We start from the raw sequence: 17,705 nt of genomic DNA on the forward strand, positions 1-17,705 counted from the left end.
TCAGGGGTACCATCATTTCTGTCCAGGCCTAATTCATGAGTTTTATTTTTCTTTTTAATTCTCTGGAAACATGGTTGAAAAACAATGTCTGACTGTGATTTGTTCATTTTCATAGATTTTTGATTTATTATTACTTTTGTCAGATTCAAGTTATTTCTGTCACCATTGTGGGTTTTTCTGTCATTAAACGAGGGGTACCAACAATTTTGACCACGTGTGTAATTTTGAATGGAATAAAAGCTGGGTTATTTTTTTTCAGTTATAATCAATGCAGTTCTACGTTTGAATTTTTTGTACATCATGTGAGGGATCTGTCTCCTGCAATTCCAATTTTTTCTTTATATACTAGAACAGAAACAAAATTTCTAAGGCAGTTGTAAACTTATTGCAAAATCAAGATTCAGGAGAGCAGTGGAGGACAATGCAGACTAAGCTTAAAGTGTTACTGCTGAGGAAAAAAAAAATTAAATGTGTGGAACTGCAAATATAGTAACAGATCGATTTTCAAGCACAAGTTAAAAGCTTTTATTTAGATATCATAAATATATACCGTATACATTAAAGGTTCAGCAGCATTGTAAATACATTGCATTACTTATTTTACATGGGTCCTAAGTTATAGCCATCATTATAGTCCAGAACTGCATTTGCAATTTTGCTGGCTGTTTTTCGGTCACAGACGAGCAGTCAGACACAACCATTAAAAGCTTAGCTGATTTACAATAATACAGTGAGACAAATGATCAAGGTCTACAAGTGCAACCACAAATCCATCCAGGATCTGAAAACCATACAAACCTAATACTTATAGCCGAGAGGTTGCTGCTACCATTTTATAAAGCTTAGGTCTCCAAGCTGATACTTTTGACCTATATTTTAATAATACACTTCCAAAAAATATCATGATCAAAGAAAGACTTTTTGGCAATGAATAATTTTCTTCATGTGATATTTACTAGGTTGCTTTCAAATGTAGCAAATTTCAGCAAGTTTTCAGAAATGACACCAATTGCTTTGTAATGTAATAGTGCCATACCATTTTCATGATATAGGATGTAGCAAAAATAAAGCTATAGTCATTATTATGCTAGTTATTTTCAAAGGCCAGGTTCACATAGTGTTAATGCAGTCCGTTCAATGCATCCGTTAAACAGACGCTACTGTCATATTCTGATCGCGTTTAGCGATCGCGCTAGTGCAGATGCTCCATCTGCGCTAGCTGTGACGGAGCCTCAAACGCTGCAGACCGCATCCGAAGGTCCGTCACAGATTGACGGCACATCGCTAACGCATGCCGCTTATGACATGCGTTAGCGATGCACTCGGCAATGGCAGTGTATGGCAGCATTAACAGATGCGTTACATCGCGTTAATGCCGCGGTGTAACACAATCCGTCAAACGGACTGCCAAACGTTATGTGACCCCAACCTTGGTATGAAAACTGGAAGAAACATTCATTTCAGTTCATTGTTTGATTGATAAAGCAAAAAGAGCAAATATCTGAAACTCACTGAATAGGTTCGAAATCATGGCTGTGTGTAGAACTAATGCCTGTATCTGAATCTGTATCATTTTGTATATTCGTACCAGACAAAGCAGCGGTTTCACCTCCTTCTTTACTATGGCTTACATCGGAAGTCATGAACTGTTCCGATGTGCAGCATAAAGAACTGCTGGAATTGCTAGCAGATAGCGATTTTAATTCCTCCTTTAGAATTTCATATTCTGCTTTTTGTTGAAGCTGTACTGAATCAATATACTGGATTTCTTTCTGAATATAGCTGAACAAACTATTCAGTCGTAATCCCACTTGAAGACTTTCATCTATCTCTTTTCTAATACTTGTCTCCATGTCAGTGCATCCTTTTTCGGCAAAGTCTTCATTTTCTTGTAAGCACATGGAAGACATCGCCATTTTAATTTCATCCGACAACTTAATAATAAGCATGTGTTGATAAGTCAGTTTCTCCTGAACATGTAGTAGATTTTCCAGACTGTGCATTTCTGGACTTTTTTTAGCTGAATGAAGTCCATGGTCATCTGATTTACTTCTCGCAACATTTTCTCCCATTGGCCTCAATTTCTGTGGACATGAATCATATGCATCCAAATGGCTGTCCAATTGTTTCATTCTGTCCATCTGCTGTTTAATAATGGTATCTTGAGACATTATTATGTCAATGAGCTGTTGTGCATTGTTTTCTTTAGGGCAGTCTACATCTTTTTTCATTTTTTCCAGTTTTCTAAATGCTTTTCGTACAATTCTTCTTCTTGTACTTAGAGGAAAATCCTTAACATGAAATGTTGAATTGTGATGATTCCTGCAATTGTTGAGGGCTAGATTTTTGTGTGAAGTCCACCACATTGAGCATGGATACAATGTGCATGTCTTCAATAGAAAAAAGCTTACATTCATTTTCTCTGCCCCCCATGATTTTAATAGTTTTAATATTTTCAATGATGGAGGCAAAATACACTTGAAGTTTTTCCAGGTTTCCATTATGCAATATTCCTTATAGCTACCAAATAAAATGTTGTCTATAGTTGAAAATTGGTGTTCAAGAAGTGCTTCCACCACATCTTCACAGGTTGTGTGTTTTGTTAGTCCAAATACTATTTTGTCTTCTTGGCCAACCCAAACAACTATTAGCTTGTCTTCAGTATCAATTTCCTCTGTTGGTACACTTAAAAAGAAGATAAAGATAAATGTTAAAAGATGACATTGGGTAATTTACTAAAGCTGTCAACATGTTTTACAGTGTAAAGTTAGAAGTAAAAACACCAAAAGTCGTAAAACTTTTGCACAGCTCCGCATTGTGCAAACAATTGGGGACTTTTAAAAGTGTTTTACACAAGTTTGCTCCCAAAGACAATCTGATGAATCTCTTCCTTAATAATTATAATATTAAGTAGCATGGAATGTAGAGATTTGCTTGGTCATGTGGATTTTCTGGTAAGTTAAATTTGCTGAAAAAAATGTCCCTCATTATGCTTTTGAGGTCTCTCCAGACCTCAGAGCACAATGCAAACAATATATAAAAATAAATGCTTGTACTCAACTCACCACTCACCACCCACTCTGGCCTCTCTGCTCCTCTGTGTCACTTGTCTGATCCTCGTCCTATCTTCTAATTCCTGCCATGAGTGCTCAAATCCCCTGGCCTCTCACAGTTAGCCAGGTATTCCAACTCTGATGATCTCCTGGAGGGTTCTGCACAAGGACGCGAAAGGTCACTACATCAAAATGTCATGTGCACAGTGACCTTCAGCGCGTGTTAGGAACGGTGGAACGCACTAAATAAATAAATAATAAAATGCGTTCACCGCTCGGGGTCCACCGTGCAGTAGGTGTTAAAAACCACTGCTAATTAATGGTAGAAGTGCTATGTGGCGGTATAATGCGCACGGGTTCAACGTCACCCGACGTGCCCAGAGCGGGCTCTGTTAACTCACAGAGGCACTGTAACATAAACATAAACACCGAGCCTGTTAGACTCACAGGTCTCGGCCAAATTACACGCACGGAGCTGGTCACGGGACACGGGTCCAAGACAGGTGTTGGTCTAGACATACCGTGCATGCGGCGTTGCTACTGCGGATGCTGGTAAGTGCTGCTGAATGCAGCACGGCAGCAGACACAGCCGCTATGCGATAGTGCCGTGAGAGACGTGACACTACCAGACGCTAGTGTAGAGGTGCGGTGTGCACAGTGGCCTAAGGCCACTGACTGGCGCTTACTCTTTCTATAGTTCCCTATCCACATGCGTAATATCAGAGGGAGGGGAATCTTAATAAGTCAGTCACCAGAATCATACATCCATCACCATTCACACATCTAGCAAGAAGAGTCTATACTAGCCGAGCGGCCATGCGGCCCTTTTATAGCCGTGCGCTGCCGGGACCTTCCAGATCTCTGAGATGGACCAATCAGATCTGGGGAAGGACCTGAGCACGTGACTCCCGACCTCCAATGGGAGATCGTCTCATGAGCATGCTCAGTGGAGTGGCAGAGGGACTTAGCCTCAGGAACGGCTTGCTGCAGAGCAGCATGTGAGGCTCTGGATTCCTGTTGTGTCGCTGCAGGAATCCGACGCCTAACAGCGCTCATGTGCAGAACTGTTCCAAGACTCAGCACATCCGGAAATATTGGCTCAGTGTGAGCAGCCTAAGGATTTCAGCTATCACAACCAGGATTAGAAGATGCACCAAGGACCAGTTAGGCGATGGTGCACAGGGACTGGAGAGGTGAGCAGTAAGATGATTATAATGCTTTTTTCACCTTTTAACCTCTGTGGCTCAGATAAGTAGTTACAAGCAATAAACACAGAAGAGAGCACACTGTCAGAGCACTTTGTTAGGTTACCCAGCTTTCCGAAACCAGTGATGTCACTTGTGGGTGCTCTGCCCCCCCTTCCTGATGTAGAGGATATTAGGATATTCAAACAAAGCATCATCACATAGGAAGTAGGGGAAAAATGCAATAGCTGTTAGAGAGTGTAGTTAGGGAACAGTAGGGAATTTTTAATGGAAGCATATTACAAATTAGTTTAGATTACAACAGTAAATAGATAGGGAGTTAGATTAAAATGTATTTAACCTTTGGACTACCCCTTTCAGATTTCTCTGCAATGCAAGATGCACTACTTAATCTAGTGATAAAAAAAAAATTGAAGGACCTATTAAAAGAAGAAATAAGCAAAATTATTCAAGTGGAATTTAATTCTATTTGATTATCACAAAAAAATCCACATTTTGGAAAATAGAGATTTTTGGTAATTTGCTCAGTGCGAATTCAGCAAAATTGCGGCCACTTTCAGCCGCCATTTTGCTGAAAACTAGAGGGGCAGTAAAAGTTTAAAAAAAAAAAAAAAATACTCACCTCATTGCTAACCTCTCTGCTTTCCCTCACTGCTCACCTCCCACTTTTCGATGCTGCAATCCTCTACCTCATCACATGTCCAGCCTGCTGTTCACTGTAAACTGGGGCTTCCTGCCGCAAACAGGCCCCAGAGATCACTACATAGGATCCTTGCAACAGAAAGTACAGGCCTAGCATAAACACTGGGCCAGAGATGTGACACGACAGAGGCATAGACCAGACCAGACAGTGGACAGTGTACAGCCAGAAATGTGAGCAGTAAGTAGAGATGACCGAACCAGAACTTTTAAGTCCGTTTTAATGTTTGTTCTGGGGGAAGTCCGGGAGAAGAAAGAGAGAGAATTTTCCAGCTCCCAAGTTTGGGTCCCCATATAGTTCAATGGGTTTAGGGTTTAGGTTCAAGTTCGGGCAAAGTTCTGGTACCCGAACCGAACTTTGGATTAAAGTTCGGTTGGATACCAGAACTCAAACTTCCATGGGTCTGCTCATCCCTACTAGTGAGGTATGTTTTTTAACCTTTTGCTAGCTGTTTATCTCCTTAGGCACCCCCACTCTTTTTGCTGTCTGGTCATCTATGTCTTTATCATGCTGCATCTCTGGTCTGGCATTCACTCTAGGCTGGGGCTTAAAGGTGCGAGCAGGCCCTGCAGTTCAGTAAGCATGCTCCAGGGCCTACTGAAAATCCAGACCTATAACAAAAGCTGTACTACGGCTTCCATATTTTGACAAATTGATCATATCACTAACAAATCCTGTAAAAATTAGAAACCAGGAATTCAGTATTAATAAGGCCTTACACTGTAAGTTGTAAATGCTACTTTGGTATATTTGAAGAAAATAGGAATAAAAGTCTTGTCCACATAAGTCCTGTGTTTTAGCTTCCCCTAGATAAAAGACAGGTTATAGACAGGTTATACATTAGTCTGATCTGAAATATGGTCCAGATTACTACATGATGAAATGTTTTTTTCCATGCAAGCCACCAGCTAGTGTGAAAATATGCTCATGTGCATTAGCACGATGGCTACAGTTGGTTCATGTCCTGTCTCTGTGTGGGCTGTGACAACATGGACAGCACAGAGACCAAAAAAGTACCCATCTGGATGAGTTTCCAACTCTCTGTTGGAATTATATGCTTAGCCTGATTGATTTTCCAATTCATTCATTGATTTGCTGATAAATGTATTCATATTTAATCAGACTTTTTAGATGCTCATATCTAAATGAGATTTACTGCCCGTGGTTTGCCATTTTTCAGCATAAATGCCAGACATGTTTTGTGCCCTAATTTCTAAATTGTATTTATGCTATTCATTTAATATCCTAGGGAACTATTTAAAGCATTTTTAACCTCCAGTAATCAATAAATGTGCCCTCCTATGTTGTGGTTTGGCTTATAGCACTTTGCTTGCTCCCAAAGTTTGATTTCCCTAATTGGGATTGTTCTGGAGATCCCTCAATGACCTCCTGTAGCCTAAAGCAAAAACCTGTAAGACAAGGCACTATTAAAACTGAGCAGCGCTGTCTTCTGGTGCCAGAAGTATGTTTAGGCAATTACATTACAAATCACTGCGGAAATTGTGCCAAGTACATGTGTAGACAGTGTGGTCACTGATATGGGAAGTTAATGACAGCTTAAGGGTGTTACGGAGACTGCATGCTCATTAACAGAAATCAAGGTGTTTTATTATTTATTACACAAAGTGTTTTTTCTATACTTTCTTGCGAGAATAGAAGGTTTAGACATTCTATTAAGCAGACAAATCTTCCTTTATTATTTACAATCAGTGCAATTTTTCATCTAAACAAGTATTTGCTCAGGCTCGATGCACAATTTGAATATGAGGTGCTGTTTATCAGAAAATTAATACCATCCATAATTTAATTTTGCATAAGTAGTGATGAAGCCATACACTTCCTTTAATACCATGCAACACACTACTGCTTTTAATTGGATGAAGGATGCTAAACATAACAGGAATGCATAAAATGTGTTGAGATTTAATGAGAATCCATTTTTGTGGAAAAGCTAAATTTGTAGGTTATTTCTATTACTATGTAACAGTATCAGAGCAACCATTCTAAAGTTAATAGTTGTAACGTATAATTATCTATATTGGAGACACCATAATTATTCTAAAGAAGAAGTTATTTTTTTTCTGCTCATTACATGCTGGTATGTGGCTAGCATCCAAACAGTATTTCATATACAGGTTACCAGGCTTCAAAACCGCACAATACAATATGATTATTCATAGCAGCACACAAAGCAAATCACTTAATCCATCTCCCCAACAAATAAATGTAACCTAAAGAGGTTTCCAGGGATTTTAGAAAAATTGGTCAAAAGTGAGAAATGTTATAAAATAAGGAACTAATCTTCACTTAACTTTTCTGGTAGTCCAACCGTGTCCTATAGTGTTGGAATGTCATGCTAAGACTAGAGAGGAGTGAATTTGTTAGGAAAATGTTCACCAAATTTGGCATGAATATAGCTTATTTGTAACCACAAATTTGAAGAAAATAATCAACAGACGAAAAAGAGTTCCAGATCATATAAAATACAACTTTTATTTATATTAATTAAAAGATCATACTACAGTAAGAAAAGAATGTTTCGCCATAGGAGACACCATCCAATTTATAATAAATAGTAAATGCACAAATGCAAATCACTAACAGAACTCTGGAGTATATACAATTTCCCACAACAGTCTGTAACAGCAAATGTGGTCGTAACAACTCACCAAATGAAAGGATAAGCTAAATAAAACTTCTAGTGAATGGGGATAAAAAAGTGACAGACCGAACTGTAGAAAAATTTAAATAAGGTTGTATTACCTGAGAGTAAATGTGGCATCTCCCCACCCCAAGGCTCGTTTCACCGCTGGCTTATTTGTATTGAAGTGCTCAAAGTCGGCAAAATTTAATCACAGTTCGGTCAATGATCGCTTTTCCACTAATGCTTTTCCACTAATGCTTTGGCAAAGATGGGGGTTCTGTATGATGAGCAGGGGGGATGTGTTTTATGAAAAGAGGGAGTGTGTATAGGTCAAAGGAGCAGCTGAGTGTAATTTTTTTAAATTAACTTAATTTGTGTACATTTCGGCAGCCAATTAGGGCGCAGAAATCATCCACAATGTCCAGACACAAGGGCTTCTGTCATTAGCTTCTAAAGTCACATGACCCTCTCCATATAAAAAGCGGATATATTGTTTTGCTGGCACCATTTTGTCAATGTAAAAGAGCAGAGGGGCTACTCCTGCTGCTATAAGTTGTCATACAGTTAGATAGGATCCTGTTGTGTGTGAAATCGACCTTCCAGCATCTATCTAGTTTGTGCTAATAGTCTTGTACAGGCAGAAGATAACATTTCCTACTCAAAATCTTTTGGGCTAATATTGTGCTGCAGTCAGGACTCAGGAGATCACAATTGCTAACCAAAATAGTTTGGGTTAATAATGGGGTGCAGGCACCAGGCCTCACTTCCTAATCCAAATCATTAGTGCTAATATTGGGGAGAAGGTAGGAGACTTAAATTCCTAATCAAAAGCATTATGGCTAATATTGGGGTGCAGGCAGGATCATCCATTTCCTAATCCAAATTATTTGGGCTAATATTGGGGTGAAACCAGGAAGCCCTGTTTGCGAATGAAAATAGCTATGGCTAATATTGGGGTGTAGGAACCAGGCCCATTTCCTAATCAAAATCGTTTGGGCTAATACCGTGTTGCAGTCAGGACTTAGGAGGTCACATTTAGTAATCAAAATCATTTTGGCTAATATTGAGGCGCAGGCACCATGCCCCATTTCTTAATCAAAGCAAAACAGGCCTAAAAATTAGCTTTTAATTTTATATTATTAGTGATGAGTGAACACTAAAATGCTTGGGTGCTCGTTGCTCAGGTCGAGCAAATTGGAATGCTCAGGAGCTCAACTCGAGCACTGAGCCCAATGTAAGTTTATGGGAAACTCGAGCATTTTTCCGGCAGCACCCCAAGAGGTCTGCGCAGGGACTAAAAATTTGAAAATTATTATTATTATGTATTTATATAGCGCCATTTATTCCATGGCGCTTTACATGTGAAAAGGGGAAATCAATGGGAACAGTGCTTAAATGACATGGGAACATCATGGGGAAGACCCCTGGAAGCAATTCTGACTCCCAGGTCCCTGCTGTGAACAATGTAGTCAGAGTCTTACGCCACTTTTATGGACTCAAAATAAAACATACAAAAAAAGAAAACAAAATGGATTTTCTTGGGAAATATGTTAAGGAACATCCTTTCCAGAGTAATGACTTGTATATAAGGCAAAATTAATAACCAAAAACAAAAATGCTGCTCCACTCCTTGGGCTATGTTCATACATAACGTTTTTGACACGTTTTTCAGCTTGAGCATTGCTTTCAACCAAGACAAATGCATTCACTGGGAAATGTCATTTTAACATTTTACAACCTTATCTGGCCATGTGGTGTGTGACAAATCATCAGACACATCCTGTTTCATTTATGAAGGAAGGACTCTGAAAGTTACAAAGCCTATTTTTATAGGGCCATCAAGCGACCTTTACTATTCTTAAAGGACCAGAAGGCGGCCCTCATTATTCTTAGAGATCCATCAGCAGGCTATGCTTTGTTGTTCCCATTATTAAACAGTGGGTATCCTATTGCATATGCAGTGAGAGGCAGTGCTGCCCAAAATCTGGACACACCCCAATACCCCTTTGAAGAGACGTACAGGAGGGCCTCCTGAAAACAATGTTCCCATTATTAGGAAGTGGGTCTCCCAAACTGTTTGCCTATGCAGTGAATGCAAGGGCTGCCAAAAATTTGGAGGCACTCCAATGCCCCTTTGAAGTCATGCAGAGGAGGGTCTCACGAAAAAATGTTCCCATTATTAGGAAGTGGGGCTCCTATGGTGTTGGCCTATGCAGTGAATGCAAAGGCTTCCAAAAATTTAGAGGCACTCCAGTGCCCCTTGGTAGAGACGTGGTGAAGGGCCTCATAAAAAAATGTTCTCATTAGAAAGGAGTGGGTCTTCTATACTTGTAATGCCATGCACTAAGTGTATGTGATGGCAAACATTTACTCCTGGGGGGTATACATGAGCATACTGTATAACCAATTTTTTTTACTGTCATCATAAACTTCCTTTAAAAAAATTATGTGGGTGTTGCATCACGGACCACGGTCACCCTGGTGATAAGGTGGTGGAGGATGAGGAGGAGGACAACAGAAAATAGTCAAAATCAGGAAGCATATACCCATGTGTGGGTGTGAAGAGGTGCATGGGAATAGACCTCCCAAAAAAAACACTGGATTTAAGTTTATGTTATGCTGCTATCATTTGGTGGTGTTGAGAAGTCTGGCCCAATCCAGCCCTTGTTCATTCTTATAAGAATCAGCCTGTCAGCATTTTCAGTTAACAGGCAGATGCACTTATCTATATACATAAAAATGAGTGTATGTGTGTGTGTGTATCGATGATGATGTCATAAAGGTTGCCATGATGAAGATGATGTCATAATGGTTGCCATAGTGATGATGTCATAATAGGTTGCAATGGTGACGGTTATGTCATAATGGTTGCCATAGTGACAATGATGTCATAATAGGTTGCCATGGCGATGATGTCAGAATAGTTGCCGTGGTGAAGATGATGTCATAATGGGTATATGGGCATGGAACTATGGGATGGAGGATGTGTGATGGGTAAATGGGCACGGGACAATGGGATGGAGGATATGAATGATGGAAATATGGGCACAGGACTATGGGATTGAGGATCTGTTTGATGGGTATATGGGCACAGGACTATGGGATGGAGGATATGTATGATGGATATATGGGCATGGGACTATGGGATGGAGGATGTTTGATAGGTATATGGGCACTGGACTATGAGATTGAGGATATGTATGATGGGTATATGGGCATGGGACTATGGGATAGCGGATATGTATGATGGGTATATGGGCATGGGACTGTGGAATGGAGGATATGTAAGATGGGTATATGGGCACAGGACTATGGGATGGCAGATATGTATAATGGGTATATGGGTATGTGACTATGGAATGGAGGATATGTACGATGGGTATATGGGCACTGGACTATGGGATTGTCATGATCAAGGATGGGGTTTCGCTTTGGCCCGTCCTGATCAGACTGGGGGTTAATTGTTCTGCCTCTCTCTGGCAGAGGGCGGCTATTTAATGCTCACTGGACCTAGGTCCGGTGTCAGTTATACTCCTGCCCTCGGCTGAGTTAGTTGACCTTGTGCATACGTGTGCCTTGTGCCTGATATCTTGCTTGCTTGTTTGGTTTTGATCCGGTTCTGTCCCTGTTACGAGTTCTGCCTGCCCCTCTTGTACTGCGCTACCTCTCGTGTTTGACTCTCTGCTTGTGACCCGACTTCTCTCTGCTTGTCCCCTTGGTACTATATCGCCCTCTTGTGTATGACCTTTGGCTTCGTTTGACTACCCGTCTGTTTGTCCCTCCAGTGCCTCGTTTGCCCGTACTGTTGTGACCTCCGTTTTGCCTGACTCTGAGTTGTTGTATGGTGTCCTGTCATATCTGAAAGCAGGATGCTATGCCCCGCCCCCTTGCAGTCACCTGACCATAGGTCTTGTGCCAGCTTGCTAAATTCAGTGTCCGCAGGTCCTGTGCCTCTTTACTTTCCGGCGCTGACTGGACCCTGACACTAATAGTTTGAAGCACGCATTGTCACCTCTGCTGCCCTGCTCCACAGGTATCTTTTAGCACTGTTTCTGTACTCAGGATATGCGCACTGGCTCTGTCAGCGAGTGTAGTGCGGTGTCTCTGACAGGGATAGAGGATAATCATTATAATTTGTTATAACTAACCACAGTTAGTTATTATGCCTGGGCAATGCTGGGCTCTTCAGCTAGTCAGTTATAATTCCATCAGTGGCACTAAAAACCCTCTGTGACAAAACACTAGAGGCAGGGCAGGCCAGGACCTCCAAGGCATAGAAAGCCAGTTCATTCCACATGTCCAGCTTGGATACCCAATAAGTATAAGGCACAGAGGAATCACGGAGGATGTTGGTATGGTCACCAAGGTACTCGCTCACCATCTTTCCAGACTTTGCACTCCTTGTGAGAGTAAGGGTCTGTGCGATGGGAGGGTCTGAGAAAACTCTCCCAGAACTTTGCCAGAGTTCCCCTGCCTCGGTGGATTGGAGTTGTGGCTTTCTCGCCTGTACTTCTTGGCTGTCCAATGAACTGTGACCTCTGCTACTAGCATTTTCAGATGGGAATTATTTTAATAATTCTGCAACAAAGGCCTTCTGGTACTGGCCCATTTTAGTAGACCTGTCTGCCTTGGGAATAAGAGATAGAAAGTTCTTGTAGCGTGGGTCTAGAAGTGTCACCAGCCAGTAATGACTGACACACAAGATTTTGAGAACACGAGGGTCACGGGAAAGGCAGTGTAACAGAAACTGAGCCATACGTGCCAAACTGCTAACAGGCAAGACTTCCATGACCTCCTCAAGAGGATGAATGACTATGTCCTCCCTGTCCTCAGACCATCCATGCTGAACAGACAGTATGACAGTTGTGCAGGTAATGCCGTCTATAGCTCATCAAACTAGCTCCTATTCTTCCTCCTCCTTCTCTTCCTTATTGTCACTCAATCCATGTTGGGATGAGATGAGGCTGAGCTGTGTGTAATCACCCTGTATGGTTCCTTGCTAAATCTCAGTGAGCTCTGCCTGCAAAGCATCCTCTCAGATTGTGCATGTTACGTGTGTTATCTTTCCTCACCTCAGACCCGCCACCAAATTCTGGCCATTGTCACACACGACCTTGCCTGGCTGTAGATTTAGTGGTGTCAGCCACAGATCTGTTGGCTCTTTCAGAGCTGTCCACAACTCTTCAACATTGTGCAGTTTGTCACCTAAGCATATTAGCTTCAGGACAGCCTGTTGCCGCTTGGCTGAGGCAGTGCTGTTGTGCTCCCAGCTTGAGACTGATGTGGTCATTTTGGAGATGAAGGCTGAAAAGGAGGAGGAGGAGGATGGGGCGCAGGAGCTGTAGACTGTGGGGTCAACCCTGAATGACCTAGGGCCCGCATTCCTTGGCACTGGGAGGACATGTTCCATCCCAAGGTCCAACTGGTCCAGGCTTCCATTGTGTTAACCAAGATGTACCGTCCCTGCCCACAAGCACTTGTTCACGTGTCTGTAATTAGGTGAACTTTCCAAGTAACTGCATTGATGAGGGCATGGCAAATGTTGTGGGACACGTGCTTGTTTAATGCGGGGACGACACACCAGGGAAATAGTGGCAGCTGGGGATCGAGTACCGAGGGACGACCACCACCATCAGGTTGCGGAAAGATTCCATCTCTTAAAGGCAACATTTTGAGTGCAAGCAGTCACAAAATGTGTGAATTTAGTAGTGTGGCCTGTGGGGCGATGGCTGCGTATTTGCTCTTGTGTTCCAAGGACTGGGGTATTTGACAACTGAATGCTGCACTGGGACAAGGACGTGGTCGTGCTTACTGATGGTGCTAGTTGAGTGTGTGCAATGACAGGTGCAGGGCAGGAAGTATCTTCGCATGCACCATGGACAGGGGATTGACTTGCATGCACAACAGTGGAAGAAGCAGCGGTGTCATCCACAGACACTGTTTCTGGACCCTGGGGTTCAGCCCACAAAGTCTGGATCTTTGCTGCCATGTGCCTGGTCATGCTGATAGTGGTCAGGCTGGTAGTTTTGCTACCCCTGCTGATGCTGGCCTGGCAGGTGGTGCAAATGGCCTTTTTGGGGTTATCGGCAGAGTCTTCAACAAGCAACCAGACTCGGGAAGACCTAACAGTTGGACTGGCAACTTCTGTCATGTTGGTGTTACAGGGAACAGATGCATGCCTTCTGTCTGCTGCCCCCACACTGCTTCTTCCTGCCTGTTGGGGTGCTACGACTTCCTCTACCTGTGTGCTATATCATCCACCTCATCGTCTTCCACTTCCACACCCTGGTCCTCCATCTGACTTTCTGGCAATTGTGTCTCATCATCGTCCACCTCTTGTGACACTTTCGTACTGTCTCCTTCATGTGACTGTGGCTGCTCAAATATTTGGGCATCGCTACATGCGATCTCCTCTTGTCCTACTTCAAGTGGACCGGGCCAGAGGCCTGAATCTACTAATGGAAAAATTAACAGCTCTTCAGCGTGTCCAAGTGTGGGATCTGTTTTCTCTGGGCACTCGGCATGGTGGAAGGAAGGAGGATTAGGGTGAGGAATATGTGGTCCAGACTCATGGCTACTCAGACTTGACTGTGTGGAAGACAGGGTGGTGGCGGTGGTGACAAAGTGACTGGAAGCATTTTCTGCTATCCAACAACAACCTTTGCATACTACTCTGGGTTCAATAGTGCTGTGCTGTGGTCGCCTAGTAATTGAGACAGGAAGGTCAGTTTACAAGATGTGCTTTTTGTGGCACAATTTCAGCTTGCCCACGGCCTCTGCATGCACCATCACCATCACGTTCAGTTCCCCATCCCTTGCCACGTGCCTTGCCCATTTAAAATGGAGGACAATATTTTCCACATTCTCTACAAATGGCTGAATTTGGAGCGAACTTATATGTGATCCGTGTGATCGAAAACCACAGTTTTAAATAGCTAGCTTGTAGGTAACTATTTTCCACAGCAAACTGGTGTCAATAACTTCGCTAACACACTGCAACAAAATTTAAATGGAGGCCAGAAATGGCAGAATTTTGAGCACACTTATTTGTGATCTGTGTGACGGACAAACCACAGTTTTAAATAGATTTATTTTTAGCACTGTAATATGGAAATGATTTGGCTGTATTCTGCAGTGCCAACAAGCAACTGGAGCAGAAAAACAGTGTTCTCTAGGTTGCTTTTTAAGCAAATAATCAGGATTAAGATCCATAAAAATTATTCCTTGCCCCTGATACCTGGGGCTATGTAGAAATATCTGTAAAAGCAGCAGCAGACAGAACTGGAATGGACCCTCTTGCTATATGCACTGCAGTCTGCCACATACACTGCCTGCCTGTCTAGCACTGATATCTTTTCAGCTGGATTAGTCCTCAGAAGGACTGTTTAGTTGAGATGGATGTGTGTCTAATATATTGTGGCATACCTACACTAACAAAGAAAAAAGCAAATCTCTCCATTGCTCAACTGCATCTCTCCCTACACTGTTACGGGCTGACGGAACACACCAAATAATAAAGAAGGCATTTAGGTGCGTTCGCAGCCTCGGGTCCACCGTGCAGAGATAGTAACTGCTGCTCGGTAATGGCGGATGCTATTTGGCAGTACAATAGAGGGACACATGGGGTTAACTCCACCTAGTGTGTATAGAGGCGGACTATGTTACCTCACAGAGCCGTCCGACCGCCAAACACAAATGCCGTAGCCTGTTTGTGCTCACAGAGCTCGGCAATGGAAGCACAAGTGTATGGTCACAGGATTCTACCCCTGAGACACTGGGTTAGAGTCCCTCTAGACACACCAGTGCTTGGCACCGCAACTGTGGTGCCAGGAAGGAACAAATGAATAGATAAAGTGCACTACGTGCGAACTGCACCACTCTGGCGAAAGCTACTAACCACCCAGACAAGGGAGGAAAGCGCTGGACTTGTGCATGGCGTCGCCCTGGCGGATGCAGCTGCTTAATGCAGTACTAAAGGTGTCCAGAGCTGGACTGCACCATATGTGCACTTGCTCACTGAGCCAGTGGGTGTGTCCTGAGTAAAGCGAACTGTGCTCAGAGATACCTGTGGAGCGGGCAGCAGCCGAATAGGTGTGTACTTCAGAGCAGCAGGACCTGAAGCACGTGACTGCTAGGGGCGTGGCCTAAACTCCAGAGAGCTAGGAGCTGCAAGAGAACTCCTAGCAGGGTAACTTCGAGACAAAGTTACCAAGGGGCATAGACAGGGAGGATAGTCAGGACGTAGCCAATGAGTCATACACAGAGATAGCTGCAAGGTACAAGAGGGGTGAGCAGAGAGTAGTCAGATCACAGGCAATGAGTCAAACACAGAGAGGGAAGCGCAGTACAGAATCAACAGGCAAACTCACAACAGGGAACAGAACCGGGTCAGAACCATATAAACAAGCTATAACAACGAAGAGGCACAGGCACACGGAGGTCACCACACTCGGCCAAAGGCAAAAGTATAACTGATAGGGATTGGTGTTATGAATGGGTCACCGAGGAGAAAAAGATTAAACAAGCTAAGTCACAGAAACCCAGAGAGGTTGGTAACTATGCAGATTGCAGATCCCTGATCTTAACACACAACTAGCAGCAGCCGTGGAGCGTGCCTACGATGATCCTAGATGCTTCGTCAAAGCCAGAGGACTACATAAGTCTAAAGCAAGAAAAGAGGAAAACTAACAGCCCCAGAGCAGACCCCAAAGGAAAGACAGCCCCCACACATGTATTGATGGTGAACCAAGATGAAAGCACAAACACAGGTAGGAAAATAGGCTGAGCAAACCATGGGGCCCAAACTAACTAGACAGAATAGGAAAGGAAAGACACTGCCTGCAATCTGCAAAAAACCCTACAAAAATAATGTCCAACACTTCTGACAGCAAAATTAACCCTGAAGTCACTAGACTTCTCCCACTATATCAGCACTCTGAAATATTCTGAGACAGAGCAAAAAGAGGCCAATCTAATAAAGGACAAAAAAAGCAAATTGGCAAATACAGATAAATAAGAGTGGAAGTTCAGCACAGCCCCAGCCGGGGCTGGCTGACCACACAAAAAACTGAATAGACCAACAAAATCAAGTGTGAACATTAGCAGAAAACTTAGCTTGAAATGACTGGAACAGAGCTGAAGACCAAGACCTGACAAGCAGCAGGAATCACCAGCACCATAATAGGGCGTCGGCTGTCTTAAATCCAGTCTGAGATTCCTGAGGTCCAATCGTCATCCTCATTATCAGGTGGCAGATCTCTACTGATTAAATCAGCCTCACTACCTCCATTCACCACCAGAGAAAGCCCGGAAGGAGAACTCACAACTGGTGGACCGGAAAATGAACTCACAACAGATTGGAGCTTCCCAGGGGTTTTAGAAGCTCTCCCAGAATCAAAAAGAGGCCACAATCATTAACCCCAGGTGTGCCGGTCAAAACCTGCACTGAGCTCCAGACATTAACCCCTGACGTGCAGCTCAAAAACCTGCACTGGGATCATGACAATATGGTGCTGAGTGAGGTGCTGAGACGTGGAAGCACAGTGATGCAGACGAAGCCACTAGTAGGCGCTGACTCTATCTCTAATAGCCCTATAAAATGCATATCCAAGGGAGGGGGGTCTTAATAAGTCAGTCACCAGTCAAGCATCCATCATCACTCACACAAAATTCAATTAGAGTCTATACTAGCGTATGGCCGAGCGGCCATGCAAGCCTTTTATAGCAGCGTCCTTCCGGGACCTTCCTGATGGTCCAAACCGAGCTGCTTGAGGACCTGAGCATGTGACCTCTGACCTCCAATGAGAGGATGTCCCACAGGCATGTTCAGTAGGCTGCAAAAAGGACTTAGCCTCCGAAGCTGCTCGCTGCTGACTAGTGTGGATTGCTAAAGCTGAACCAGTGGTGGCAGCAGCAACCAACCTGACAGCACTAGCCTGAGCAAGGCGTCAGGATCGACGCCTTTGATGAGCAGGCTTCTCTGCGGCCGGGACTGAATGAGAGACCGCAGACGGCCAGGCTTGGGATTTCCTCTGTGCAGAGGGAGAAACCCAACCCCTAACATACACTGCTTGATTCAATAGTAGACTCTGATGAGCATGGCA

At 43.3% G+C, this 17,705-nt stretch overlaps 1 protein-coding gene across 1 annotated transcript in view; it reads right to left on the reverse strand.

The window, feature by feature from the left end:
- Window positions 1-501: 501 nt before the first annotated feature.
- RASSF9 (Ras association domain family member 9) overlaps window positions 502-17,705 on the reverse strand; it is a 58,174-nt gene continuing 40,970 nt past the window's right edge. Inside the window, exon 2 of the mRNA XM_073556995.1 lies at window positions 502-2,685. Coding sequence (XP_073413096.1) covers window positions 1,509-2,685 — 1,177 coding nt within the window. The 3' untranslated portion in view covers window positions 502-1,508. The remainder of the gene's footprint in view (window positions 2,686-17,705) is intronic.

This window comes from Dendrobates tinctorius, unplaced genomic scaffold (genome assembly GCF_039654945.1).
Source record: "Dendrobates tinctorius isolate UK_male_01 unplaced genomic scaffold, ASM3965494v1 ptg000241l, whole genome shotgun sequence".
NCBI lineage: Eukaryota > Metazoa > Chordata > Amphibia > Anura > Dendrobatidae > Dendrobates > Dendrobates tinctorius.